Genomic DNA, 15,156 nt, shown 5'->3' with positions numbered 1-15,156 from the left:
CTTAATTTATGCTTCATTGAGATAACCATGCAAATATTGTCAGTCTGAGATTAAGTCTAAAATGCTGATTTATAAGAAAATAACCAGAAAATATAAATGTGGTTCCTGATAATTTTGCAGATTTTTTACGTTTAAAAGACGATGTATAAGAGTAAAACACCCAAACAGTCATATTTTTATCACATTAGTCAGCAAAATAGAAACAAAATATTTTTTACTTAGAATTTAAAATTGATTTTTATCATATTAATAAGATATCTTATCATTTAGTGCAACTTCAACTCCAGCGGTAAGTGTACCCCTTGAAGGTTTTACTCTAAACTCTGCTAAATTGTTATCCTTATAGAAAGGAAGTATTCAAAACAATGCATCCAAATGTGCAAGCTCATGATCAAGGTCAAGCAAGTATCATTTTATAAACCTTTTGCCAGTTGAAGGAATTGTGGGTTTAATTTTCATTTCACCATGTCAAGTAGCCGAAATTTAAGGTTACACGTGAAGGTCAAAATTCAAAGATTTTATTTCTGCATTTTCATTTTTTTTACTTTGGTATAATTTCTTTTCATTGAAAGTCATATGTTTCCTTTGAAAGATAATGATTTATTGCAGTATCTAGCAGCTTGTGGCAAAAATATCGGTTTGGTGTATTACAAACACTGTGGCATATCTGGTTTATATTCGTATCATGATAAACACGGCACACAAGAAAGGTAGTTATATCAAACAATGTTTGCTGAAGATAAGAAATAGCAAACGATTATCAGGGGATATCAAAGTTTGTGTAAATTACAATGTTGTTGTTGATAATTTTGCATGAATAATTTATAATATTTGCTAAAAGTATAGATGATAAATTCAAATATTGGAGTATATTTATAATCACCGTGTAAACTTTTTCAGCTGCCTTTTTTTCCCGATACAAGTCACTTTAGTTCACCAGAGGTATAAGGATTAAGTAATAAAGTTACAAAAAGAGAACAATAACAGAACTTAAATTTACAAAATGTTTAGCAACTGGCAAATACTAAACACATTAATATAGACTTCTTTTTTCTATTTAACTATTGATTGCTCAATCATATTTTTTCATGGAAGCAGGATTGCCTTGCAAGGTAAGATCAATAATCAGACTATTCATAGTTATCAAATACTTGGTAGAAGTTTAATTTTCGAATTTTTATTAAACAATCAACAAAATACGGCGTATATTTTTATATCAAGACTTCTAAAATTTATTGGGGCGGGAAAAAAAGGTCCCTGCAGTTTAGATAGTTTTGAAGAAACTCCCTGCTATTCTACATGGCCGCCATTTTGAAAATTACCGCCATATAAATGTGACGTATATAATCGCTCATTCAGTTTTTTTGTACTGACCTGAAACTTATGACTGAATAGTAAATTGTTTTCTTTCTCCTTCCATTGTTACTATGAATAGAGTATTCTATTGTATTAAGATATTTTTGTCTCATTTAGATCTAGGGGATGTGATTATATAGAGGATATTTGTTTGTTTGTCTGTAAGATGAAATTTTATTTCATCGAGTGAGCTTTAAAAGCAGCATTTTCTTGAGTGGCGTAGCCACGAGTGAGAAAACTGTTTTTAAAGTCCACGAGATGAAATAAAATTACATCTTTCACAACAAACAAACACATTTTCTTTTTATTTCATGCTAAAAACAAGTTTAAATGACATTTCTTTCATATTAACTTTAAAATAAAAACTGTTTTCCCCACTGATAGCCTCATTTAGTCGAATTTCTCATAAAATACAAGAAGTCTTGGGCTGAAAATAAGTTCAACAATCAACGTTAAATGGCGATGATATTATTCATTTTATTCAAATAACAATTCTAGTCTAGGAGAAAAAGTCAAACCATCTATCCTTATTTCTGTTACTTACGGCGAATTTATATTAGACCTGGCTCTGTAAAATGTAAGCGGCCGCCATTATAAAAGTTGTGTATTCCATGGGAGGAAAACAATTGTGTTTGATTCAGAGGGATATCATTTGGTTTTGTTAGTCATACATCTTTTAGAAGAAAGAAAACGGATTTGAGGATTGTTACAGACTGTAAAATAAGTGTTGGCAGATGTATTAAAATTCAAAAAGCGACTAGGAGATTGGAAAACATAGAATTTTTTAAAAGGGTGCCTTACGAACGCTGGGTTGTTTACTTATTTTTTGGGCTGATGCCTGTCATTGCTTTTCAAGTTATTAGGCTGTTATTGCTCGTAGGATACTTAAATATGCCCAAATGTCATCAAGAGCAGTTTTGCATGTTGAAGGAATTTTATTGTTCAGACTGTAAAAATGAAACAAAATTTAGATACGATATCTAGTAATTGGTAATTTAAATGAATTGAAGTAAATTTTCTTATTATTATGTTTTTTTAAATTTCAGTTATTTATCAATTTCAGTTTTGCTTTTCTCTAAACAGCCCTGACACTGTCAGAATAGTCAACAATAAAATTGAAGTTTCACACAAGGAAAATCTTAAAAAAAGAAGTCTCATCATTGAAAAGTATGAAATTATATTTTGATAATTTTCACGGTGATAAATCAGGATAAATCAGTAATCCACTGAAAAGCATAAAATTTATATCAATAAATGCAAAATTGAATTTGTTAGCATAACATCACTTGTTCCAATATTGTTAGTTCAAGAGTGGCACCGCCTCCGTGGTCGAGGGGTTAGAGTCGATGACTTCTAATCCAGTTACCTCTCTGGCGTGGGTTCGATACCCGGGAGATGCTTTGGTAGTTTAGCACGGAGGAAGGTAGTCTAGTACTGGTGTAACTTTTAGGAACGATGGTTAGGAAACTACCCGCCTATATGACTGAAATACTGTTAGGAAAAGGCGTAAAATGAAACAAACAAACAAAAGTTCAAGAAAGAAATGTGTTTTTTTATGAATAAAATCAATACCTGTACAAATACATTATGAAAGAAATAAAATGCTCAAAAGCTAACGCAATGAGAAAAAAGGCTAATTTCTTTTAAAATGTCAAAGTGTTTAGTTTCCTTCATTGTTTTCTCAAATAGAGTACACACGTTCCAATTTTTGGGCACCATAAGTCAATTTTCATGGAGTGGCACAGAAGTGTCACATTGAAGATTCCATTATAACCGTCGTATAAACACATCTGCGGATGTTTCTAAATTCAAAATTTCATCATTTTCGTGTTTAAATATTGAATTTTGCTTAAGCCGGTGCTAGGGGCGTGGACGGTAACTTGCACTCATCAGTCGCGTCCATGAATAGGCTCAATCAAATCGATCCTTGAACTTTTTCAATCTTGTTGTTTTAGGTGTTCTTTAGGGATTCTGTTTTCCCCTTTTTTGTAACAGTATGATTCAAAGATATATTTACTATCATATCATTATTATAAATTGTAAATAATTTAGCACATTCAATAGAATAACACATCTAGACAGGGTATATTCAAGAGATAGAAATATTTGCATGGATACGTCACAGGTGAGAATATTGTTTTCTAAAGTTCGCTCGATGAAATAAAATTACAGTTTACACAACTGACAAACAACTTTTCTCTATATTTTTTACCTAAACACAAGTTTAAATGAAATTTCTTCAATATAACCTTGAATATTAAATTCTGTTTCCCCCACAATTTCAGACGAACTTCTCATAAAGAAAGTCTTGAGCTAAATGGGGATGATATTATTCATTTTAAGCAAAACTTTGAAAAATCGATTGTTTTAATTATTGAAACGTACATGTCAAGAAGACGAAACGTTATACCGTGCCGAATTGAATTATGTTATATACATAATATAGCGGAAGAAAATGTGAGTTTATATAAAACCACCTCCATGTTTATTTGTTGTTCTTCCAAACAAGGAAAGAATAAATGTGGTTCATTCAAATGGATTTCATTTGGATTTTACATCTATTATAAGAAAACATACTTTCTCGTGGATTGTTTCAGGCAATAATTAATATGCGTATTCAATGTGTAGTGAAATATTTATATTAACATACATTTACAGGTTTTATATGTCATGATTCAGAACTGTTCATTAATTAGTAGAGAAAGTGTGTAAGCGGGCGGTAAAGCCGCGGTGCGGTATTCCGAAAGTCCCGGCTTCAAGTCCCAGTCAGGCTGCACATTTTCTCACCCGTTGACATATATAGGCTAACTGTATTTTAAACATATACACATATTTCACTTCACCCCTTAAACGAGAGAAATAATGACCCTAGATCACTATCCTAAGACCATTGGAAATGGGCAATAATTCTTTAATACAGAAGTAAGATAAGATTATATATTAGAAGCAATCATTGTTTATGGACTATTTGCAAAGGTACGCTTCAAAAGAAACATACCCAATATTTAGGCTGTCAAACATGTTTCACACAGGAAGACTCACATAACTACATGTATATTCCTAATTGAGTTCATATTAACTAATTGATTTTGACCCTATGCAATTGATTCAAAATATCTAAAAGAGTATCACTAACTTGACATGACTTCTTTTCTACATTTGTCACTGTGTTTTGGAAAAAATACTAAGATAAAACTTATTATTTAAATATATTTTACGTTTAATTTAAAATCTGGAGAAGGGCGGAATCTGTTTGAAGAAATTAAAATAATAGTTTTATGAAAGAATTGCGAACATGTTTGGTGTTTTTGCACCTCTCTCTGTCTCTCTCTCTGTCTGTCTCTCTCTCTCTCTCTCTGTCTCTGTGTGTCTCTCTCTGTCTCTGTCTCTGTCTCTGTCTCTGTCTCTGTCTCTCTCTCTCTCTCTCTCTCTCTCTCTCTCTCTCTCTCTCTCTCTCTCTCTCTCTCTCTCTCTCTCTCTCTCTCTCTCTCTCTGTTGTACTATTTTATTGGCTTATGCTGAAATCATTCTTTGACACTAACATGTTTAAATCAAAACAAGTATTCACTTTACATTCCTATGATTACCTCTTCTTTTTCAGAGATCAAATACAGACGGGCATTTTCAGCACATAAAATTAAATCATATTTTCTTTTTGTGACTAAAATCGTTATGAGAAAACATAAATATTTACAACTTCTTCTCATGATAACTTGTGTTATGGTCTTTTATAATTTATACCGCAGTAGATCTAATATCATAACACGAGAAGGCTGTAGTCAGGCAATACATGATAATCAATATAAAATCGTCGAAGAAAGTTCACTTAAAGCATTGCTTCGACTTTGTTCGAATAATTCAGTGAACTTGAATAGCTTTTTAAGAGAAAAGATGAAAACATTTATTTGTAATCAATCACCTGAATTTCTGAGTACTTCGAGACCACTTGTCGCCCTTGCAAGTTACCCAGGATCAGGAAACACATGGACACGTCAGTTAATAGAAACAGCAACAGGTAAGAATATGCTTTTATTAAAAAATGATTTGAAATATGAATAAATATTAATTAACAAACAATAAAGAACAATAGTTCGGCCTTTTGTCTTTGGAATAATGTTTCAAATGGACAACACTTGTACGTAGAGAATAAACATTAATGTACAGTAGTCGACAGCATTCTAAAACATATTTTATTTAGATATGTCAATTATGTATGCATAAAACAATTCTAAATTTGTGTATCATATGTATATCAATTATACAAAAATCTTAACATTAATATTTTAGCCATGATTTTAGAATATTGATTTTTGTCATTTCTAAAATGCTTCTAAAATGATGATAGTTTATATAAAAAAAAACTGTTTGCCGAAAACAGATTATTTTTATTTCTTTTTTTTTGTTCTTTTAAAAATAGAGAAATCACTGAATGTAAAATTGTTTCGGGAAATTTCAACAATGATTATATTTATTTTAGTTCAAATATCTTGTTTTTAAATAGATAAGTCAATTAACAGTTGTTGAATATAATTTATAGCTCTATTATAAAAGAAATTATTCATATCTAGGGAAAAAGACTGTTTAAGATTTGATTTTATTTGAGCTGAAATTACATTAATATATAAACCTATTAACCTAAACATAGATGATCTAATGTAACACTGAAAAACTGTATTATGAGACAATATACAGTAGTATACATCATGAGGGTTTTGTGACCTTAACATTCTTTACACTGACTTCTAGACCACTGACCATTTGATAGACTTATTGAACAAATAAAACTCTAACCTTAATAAAAGGTGAAAATGGTATAACATCTTCGATTTTATTGCTTTGCCCTCTAGTCAATAACCTCTTAAACACTGACCTCTTGCCTACTGATTAATCGTGTCCAAACTGAACAATATCAATTTTTTCACAGATTGAAATCGATCTAGAATTCTGAGAAATTTTTAAAACTTAAATATATTTTGATTGTTATTTATTTATAATAGTGATAATTTTAAATAATCTAGCTTGGTATCTTCATTTGTCTTTGATCATTTACATGTAGATATTTATTCATAATATCATAGATTGGAACATTCTATTAAACGGAAAAACGCCAAAATGGATCAAAATAACAGTCATTATCATGACACACCTAACGTGTATCAGGCCAGAACCATCTGAATAATGATCCCGCATTCATTTTCCTTAACATACTTAGGGTGTTTTTATAAAATACACCACAACATCTGTAAGCTGTGATTTCAATATCAAAATAGAATATAAAGAATATTTGTTTGTTTTGCATGTAAGATCAAAATATATTTCACTGAGTTGAAACCAGGTGCAATATTTTCACGAGTGGCGTGGCAACAAGTGTAAATATTATAGGTGGTCTCTACGAGTGAAATGTATTGATTTATTGGGTTAAAACACATATTTAACAACATGCTTTACTTAACTAACAAGTTGAATTATGCAAAGTCTTGACCTTTTTTTTTTCATTTTAACCTTTGATTTTGAATGTTTGTCTCTGTAAAACTACGATACACACAACTTACCTTTTTGGAATGTAGCATTGCTTCGATAAAGATTCCGTCATTTTTTTATTACAGAAGTTTATAGAATTGTTACTGAATATCTCTAAATGGGATAAAAAATAATGAATAAACTATGTATTAGAAGCTGCGTTCCTTATCACAGATAAATTACAGTTGACCCTTTCTTCAAAAATAATGACATTTTTAATGACAATGTGTATTTATATTTTCGACCATTTATAGTATGTAGAATTTTTAACAAAGCATAGTTACCTTGTTTGAGGTCAAAACGGGTTTCTCTTGAAGAAACAAAGAAGCTGTGTGGCAATCATGAATATATATTATTATCAAATTTAAGCAAGGTAATTTTTATCGTAATGCCTTATCAAATCTTAATAAGATATCATCCAGTGTCTTTATAAATTTTTATTGGAAATCTTATAATTATTATATTTTTCTGTTTAAACTCATGTTTAAAGTTGTTTTAAAGGTGCTGTGTTTACAAAATATTTATAACTCATGAACACGAAAGCACAGTAAGTCGGATACTGTTATATGTTGTTAGCTCACCTGTCACAAAGTGACAGGGTGAGCTTTTGTGATCGCTTTTCGTCCGGCGTCCGTCCGTCGTCCGTCCGTAACTTTTTACTTTAAATGACATCTCCTCATAAACCACGAAGCCAATTTCATCCAAACTTCACAGGAATGTTCCTTTGGTGGTCACCTTTAAAAATTGTTCAAAGAATTTAATTCCATGCAGACCTCTGGTTGCCATGGCAACCGAAAGAATTTTTTTTAAATATCTTCTTTTAAAAAACCATAAAAGCTAAAGTCTAGATATTTGGCATGAAACATTTTCTAGTGAGTGTCTACAAAGTTTGTTCAAATAAAAAGCCTTGGGGTCAAAATTGGCCCCGCCCCGGGGGTCATTGATTTTCCCTATATGCATATAGTAAAAACTTAAAAAATCTTCTTTTAAAGAACTCAAAGAGCTATGGCTAAGATATTGAGCATCAAACATGTTCTAATAGGTGTCTACCAAGTTTGTTCAAATAAAAGCCCTGGGGTCAAAATTGGCCCCGCCCCGGGGGGTCATTGACTTTCCCTATATGCATATAGTAAAAACTTAAAAATCTTCTTTTAAAGAACCCAACGAGCTAGAGCTAAGATATTTAGCATGAAACATGTTCTAATGGATGTCTACCAAGTTTGTTCAAATAAAAGCCCTGGGGTCAAAATTGGTCCCGCCTCAGGGGGGTCATTGATTTTCCCTATATGCATATAGTAAAAACTTAAAAAATCTTCTTTTAAAGAACTCAAAGAGCTATGGCTAAGATATTTAGCATCAAACATGTTCTAATAGGTGTCTACCAAGTTTGTTCAAATAAAAGCCCTGGGGTCAAAATTGGCACCGCCCAGGGGGTCATTGATTTTTCTTATATGTGTATAGCAAAAACTTAAAAAATCTTCTTTGAAAAAAACCCAAATAGCTAGAGTTAAGATATTAAGCATGAAACATCTTTTAGTGAGTGTCTACAAAGTTTGTTCAAATAAAAGACCTGGGGTAAAAATTGGCTCCGCCCCGGGGGTCATTGATTTTCTTTATATGTGTATAGCAAAAACTTAAAATCTTCTTTGAAAAAACCCAAATAGCTAGAGTTTAGATATTAAGCATGAAACATCTTCTAGTAAGTGTCTACAAAGTTTGTTCAAATAAAAGCCCTGGGGTCAAAACTGGCCCGGCCCCTGGGGTGTCATTGTTTTTAACTATATGTGTATAGTAAAAACTTAAAAAAATCTTCTTTTAAAAAGCCCAATGAGCTAGAGCTTAGATGTTTAGCATGAAACATCTTCTTATGGGTGTCTACTAAGTTTGTGCAAATAAAAGCCCTTGGGTTAAATTGACCCTGCAACGTTGGGGGGGGGGGGGGGTGAGGGTTGGGGGGCCTATATACAGGTGAGCGACCTCAGGGCCATCATGACCCTCTTGTTTTTCTTGTTGTTGTTTGTAAATATTTATTTTGTAAAGTGTTTTGTGACAGTATGCATTGATTTAGTAAAAAGAATATTACAATGATAATGTTTTCATTCACGTAATAGATTGCATGATAAGCTATATGCTTTAAACTCTTCTGTCTTATATCTCTATCCTTTTTGCAAATTATAACATAATTGATTTAACATTGAATCATATTCTACTGTTCTTATTTGTCATTTTCAAGGATACTATACGGGCAGTATATATACTGATTGGAATTTTGTCGGGTCAAAGGAGTGTCCAATGCGAAGAAAGATATTCATTGTGAAAACGCATTTAAAAAGTAACAGTTCAATCGGTCATCCCGACTGTGCAAAAATGGCTATTTCACAGCTTAATTTCTCTAGTGCCATATGTATTCTAAGAAATCCTTATAACGCTATTGCTGCAGAATTCAATAGGCAACATGCAGTGGTAAACAAAACTAAAGATACACATTTCAACGCCGGACAAGGTATAGCACCTGAAGAAATATTTAGAACAACAAGTATGTGCACATGTTTTTATTTTATTGTCCAATCATATGTAAACTATTCATTTGTCGAAAAATGATTATTTTTTAAATAATTTTTATCTTAATTATTCAAATTTATAAATCAAATGAATAAATTACACTGTCTGAATAAATAGCATAATGATATTGCTGTTAAAATTTTTTAATGTATGACTTTTAATTTATTTCGTCTAACCTAACCAGTATAATTTAGCTTTATCACACACGACTTTGCGACTCCGTAAAAATGACATTGCACGGCAGTGGATATATTTTGACGTGACGTCATTAGTCTTGTACAAACATAGTGTAAAGACATTCTAAATGTAAATGTTTTACGAAAGGCGCGTCAGTGAAAAATGACTTTTTCACTTTATTTAAACGGTCTTTATTTTGGGTGTATGATAAATAGAATATTAAATTCGTTTAAGATCATTACTGAATTTATTTAACTCGATAAATAAGATAATATTATGCTTGCCAGAGGCTCCTTACACTCATTCAATATCCTCTATATCATAATCTCAAAGGTATTGTCAGATTTAAAACGTGATGCAAACAGTCGAAAAAACGATTTTAGGGTATTTTCTAATCATGAAAGTGCATATAAGGCTGACAACTGACGGACATTTTTATATTTCATAGTTATATTGAATTGTTAATAACGTAAAAAGAACACAACTTAAAGATTCATTTAACTCGACATGTATATTTTTCATTAGACAATTAGACACACAAATATGCACAAAAGACGTAACGTGTGTTAAGACGGTCATGTCAACACTACATTGAATTTAAGAATGAAACATATAGTTTGAATTTGCAAAAAGCTTAAATAAAACCTTATATATTTACATCTGAGACAATTAAGAAAATTTAAGTTATAGAAGTCTTCGTTTATAGGAACATGGTGGGGCTAAGAGTGAGGTTTGGTGCACCATTAACCAGTTTAAACTCCCCAGCATTATTTATGCTGCTGACCGTTCCAAGGCGGCGCCCCTCAGTGTTCCTCAGAAGTTTGTCTATGTTGTTTTATACTGTTTTGGTGACACTTTTGTGTCTCTTGTTGTTTTCTGGTCTACGGTAAATATCTTCCCCTTTGCCCCTAGTTTTCATTTATTCTATTTATTCCCCCCTCCCCAGGTCTCATGTCCCCTTTCCCTTTTGCCTTTTGACTTTATGGGCCTAATATTCAATCATTTTTTTTTTTTTTTTAGTTTCTTATCAGTTACTAATTATTTATTAATAGGTAGTGGTTTGATGATCCTGTTTATCATATTTTTTTAAATATAACTTTGAATTACAATGTACTCTTCAATATAAAATATTATCATTTACTACATAACATTGTCATTGCTAATTAACAATACCTGTATTAGTCCCCACCGGTTTAACTGGAGTGTATTTCAGCTTAACCTGCCGTCCATCTGTCCTCCACCGACAGTCCGTCCGTCCGTCGGACGTCCGGACGTCTGACCGTCCCGTGACTAGGCAAAACGCACTGAAAAAAAAAAAAACCTTAATAAGGGAAGATTAAAATCTTGACATTTTCTCATCTTCTTTCTCTGTTTATGTAAAAAAGTTGATTGCTATGGCAACAGTATATTCAAAGAAAGTAAATTTAGTAACATTGTGATGAATCAAATTGTACTGAACATATGTTTTATTGAATCTTGAAATATGGATAGATGTCAGTATTGAGATTATGCACAATATTTTATGCTTGACTGTAGAAAATATAGTGAGAACTGTTCTTCTTACCCAGCGTCGGCATTTACTAACAGATTTCTGATTATAGTTTTTATCTAGTGAAATCTTTTTCACAATTACTTAAAAGATATGTTTGTTTTTTTATAATCAACCACATCATATGTGACATGGTTCATAATTTTAGCAACACAATTATCATTATAACTACGCTTGAACTTTTTGAAATTTTCATAAGGAAAAGTTGATACATTGTATTTTATATAACTTCTCCATTTCTTAATATATCTGCTTCAAACTTGAAACATATTTTTGTTACTATTAAACGGTTTCTATTTGGAACTTTAGATAATTCATCTTTTTGGCCAATTACGACATGTATAGCAATGTTGATAAGTGTAGCATAATTATTTTACGACCAATCTTCTTTTGTTGTTTTCAAATGTTATATTCTGCTTACAACCAGGTATGTTTAATCATATACCCTATGTCTTTCAGTCTGTCAGTCTTTCTGTCCGTCCGTAAAAACTGTTTCCTTTGATCACTTTTGAAGAACTTTGATTTTTTCCAACAAATTAACATAAGATAGAAAAAAATAAGACATAAGTTAAACATGTGTATTCGAAAAAAAATAAAATTTGAATATCTGTTGTATTAACATGATTTCCTTTTTAGGCAGGGAAACTTAACACATTACTATAATTACAAAATATTAAATTTAAAGTTCATCAATGTCGTCCCTAATGTCATAAACGTAGCCTGTTAGAATGTTGCTTGTGTTTTAACCAGTTAAGGACTTTTCAGTGTTTGCATTCTTTTTATTATTGCTTGTAATGTATTGTTTTTGTACTTTTTCTTTTTGATTTTGTTTCTTTTGCAAAGAGCGATCAAAATAATTGTGATTCCACATTGTTTTTTCCCCTAATATTCTGCCTATCCAGGTCATTAAAATCACAACCAGTAGCAAAGAAAATAAAACTGCTGAAATTGTTAATATCAAAGTTGTGACTGTTCGTTTCTTTCCTTTTGACCACTCCATACTATTTTTTGTTCTCTTTTTTGACATTTTCACAGCTTTTTGAAAGTTTTGAATAGGTATTTAAAGAATGCTTTTATTTAGAGAAAATGGTAGAAGTGCATTTAAATTTATTTTTTGTAGCGTATCCTTGGCTAAAGATTCAAGTCCTGAAAGTATTAGGTGTATAGGAATAATTTGAACTAACGATGCATTTCAAAGACTTTTTCTGCATTTATCAGCAATGACAAGGTTCCATAGCAAATGATGATTAAATCCAATATCAAAAAGAGCAGTGTCATACCACCGCTTGATAATAATTGTTTATAATGGTCTTATCAATTCATTATGAACATTATGTCTAAGATATGATAAATATTATTTTCTGTTCTGGAACATTTTATTACCTGCTTTTGATGTGCTCCATCCTTTACAAAGCGGAGGTAATCTAAAAAAATAAATATATAAGCTTTCAAGGGATTCTGTCTTACTTTCGAAAATAAACAATACTGAAAATCAGTTAGAGTAAATTTATAAAAAATATGAAAGTCTTGCAAGTCTTGTCCTAGATCATGACATGTTATTTCAGAAATAGTTATAGAAGCTGAGTTTTACAATATTAGCTTGTAAAAAAGTCTTCCTTGTGCAGAACAGCTTCTAAAGGCGTTCCACATTTGTTTATGTGATCAGCACCTGTTCTATAATTCTTTTAACATTTAAAAGTTATATAATTAGATTCATTAAAATAATGCAGAAAATTTTATTCATTTAACAAAAATAAGTTTTCTTCAATAGGGAGGCTATATACTAGTATTTTAGGGGTAGGGTTAGAAACCTCAATATCTTTTGTTTATGACACTGTTTTGACACAGATTATTCCTTTTAATTTCAGCTTGGACATCATTTGTTTCAAGGGAGGCTTATAAATGGAAAGATATGGCACTTTATTGGATACAAAATAAGAATATACCGGCTTATGTTCTTGTATATGAGAAACTGTTTGAAAACACAATTCTTGAAACTTCTCACTTAATGACGTTTCTAAACTTTTCAGTAACATATAACTCTTTATACTGTTTGTCCAGTAATGAGAATAGAAGATTTAAACGAATCATACCAAAATGGCTGACAAATGATTACATTTACAATAATAAACTGAGGAGAATTGTAAATAAAGTTATTGATATGGTGGAAATAACCATAGGCACTAAACGGAAATTAACCGACGTTCTCAATTCTTATCATTTACCAATAGATGATAAATCATGACTTTATAAGGCAATTTGACTTCAAATTATGCATGTAAAAGACATTTCTTAAGGAAAACATCTTATCAAGTCTGAAGGTGAAAGGGCAACAATAATATAAAAAGTTAAAAAAATAATCAAAAATAACTTTGCTTCAATGTAAATACGTGGCATTTTTAAACCTTCTACCAATTAAATTTGTTTAAATTATTGCCATGACGGTCATTTTTTATTTATTTTGTTCTTCATAGCATTTAGATTTGATACAGTTGTCTCTATGAAGGTTATAGGCAAACAAAAGTAGGTTTAAAAAGAATTATATTGGTAATTCTAGAAAATGGAAAACATGTGTGAGGACACTTTTGCTGTCACTGTTTATTTAATAATAAGTAAATATTACAAAATTATCTATGAATAACATATTTTTCTGTCTTTTTAAGTACGACTTTTGTGAATTAAAAGTTGACATTATTTCATAGATAATGTTTCAAACTTCTCACTGTTTTGATATACCTGTGAACTTCGGAAAAAAAAGGTTTCGTTTTCTTCATTTCATTTTGGTGCGAATGAGATTTACTTCTAACGTAGGGGTATTATATTTTATATCGTATTTAATATCATGTTTGGTCGAATGTAATATACTCTCGACATTCATGGAAATGATTATTATTGGCTCATTCAACCACAATGACAAGGAGCGATGAAACATTATTTTCAGAAAAAGATGATGGTTAAGTGAGCTGCAATTTTGAAGTAATAAAACGCGTTGCAGTCCATCAGAGAGATTTCAAGAAACCTGGACAAGAGATGTTTTTATTCTTAAATATCTGAATGTTTTAGCTTTGTTACAAGTCTGTTTTGCCACACCTTGTATAACGCTTAAATTTCGTTAGAAAATAGAACACATCGTAGTACATCACATACTTTTAAGAAGAAAAGTTTGCTTCATACCCTTTTTATTAAAATAATATAATATCTATACAATAGGCAATTTTTTTACCCATTGATGTCTTTGTGTTACTTAATTAAAGTACATTCGAATAGAAAACGATAAATCCACAATTACAATTAAACATACTTTTTTTTAAATGAACATCGTATTCACAAGATAATTAATTTCTCATATATGCGACCTTATGAGGTATTTGATATAAGTTGATAGAAAGTGGAAATTCGCTAGTCATATTCCTAAAGATTGTAAGGATATTAAAATATTTTTTTTTTCTGAGTATGTTACTTTGAATTTACGAGGGCCTCCGTGGTCCGAGTGTTTCCGGTCGTTGACTTCACCGCAGTGGGTTAGATTTTTGACAGGGACTTTGTATTCTTTCATACTTAGAAGATATCTAGCTAGCTTTAAGAACGCGCCAATAAATCTTGAACGTACCCATATTCACGATACTGTGTTGATGTGACGACGTAAAATCCAATCAAACAAACAAACTTTGAATTTTCTTCTGTATATATTTTTTGGAAGTGGCAAATTTGCAGCTCTGAAGCTAGCATTATGGATTTGTTGCAGACCTCTCTAAAAAGTGTATAAAAACTTTAAGTATTTTAACCGCGGGTTTTTAAAATTTACAAAAGGGCCGCCGAAATAAAGCACCGCTTAATCGATGCTAGGGGCATAATTATGGCTATATAATAAAGAAGTTTTGTTCTAAAGTTTTAGGAATTATATATTATGTTATCCTGGTTCTCATTTTTATTTTGACAAATGAGTTAGTGACAAAATATGACTTACAAGATCAACAAGGAATGGCATCATA

General features: G+C 31.0%; 1 protein-coding gene across 2 annotated transcripts; it reads left to right on the top strand.

Moving 5' to 3' along the window:
• The first annotated feature begins 681 nt into the window (after window positions 1–681).
• On the top strand, window positions 682–13,599 carry LOC132733167 (sialate:O-sulfotransferase 1-like). 2 transcript variants are annotated; one of them, XM_060719762.1, is made up of 5 exons: window positions 682–1,112; window positions 2,420–2,523; window positions 4,958–5,371; window positions 9,110–9,412; window positions 13,033–13,599. In XM_060719762.1, exons 3-5 carry the CDS (start codon window positions 5,029–5,031, stop codon window positions 13,407–13,409), a joined length of 1,023 nt encoding a protein of 340 aa, XP_060575745.1. In that variant the 5' UTR covers window positions 682–1,112; window positions 2,420–2,523; window positions 4,958–5,028; the 3' UTR covers window positions 13,410–13,599. The 2 variants fall into 2 exon arrangements, with proteins under 2 accessions (XP_060575745.1, XP_060575744.1); XM_060719761.1 differs by lacking the exon at window positions 2,420–2,523.
• The last annotated feature ends 1,557 nt before the right edge of the window (window positions 13,600–15,156 follow it).

Source organism: Ruditapes philippinarum, unplaced genomic scaffold, assembly GCF_026571515.1.
Source record: "Ruditapes philippinarum isolate M1 unplaced genomic scaffold, ASM2657151v2 ctg794_1_1_1_1, whole genome shotgun sequence".
NCBI lineage: Eukaryota > Metazoa > Mollusca > Bivalvia > Venerida > Veneridae > Ruditapes > Ruditapes philippinarum.
This window is presented reverse-complemented; position numbering and strand designations above follow the sequence as displayed.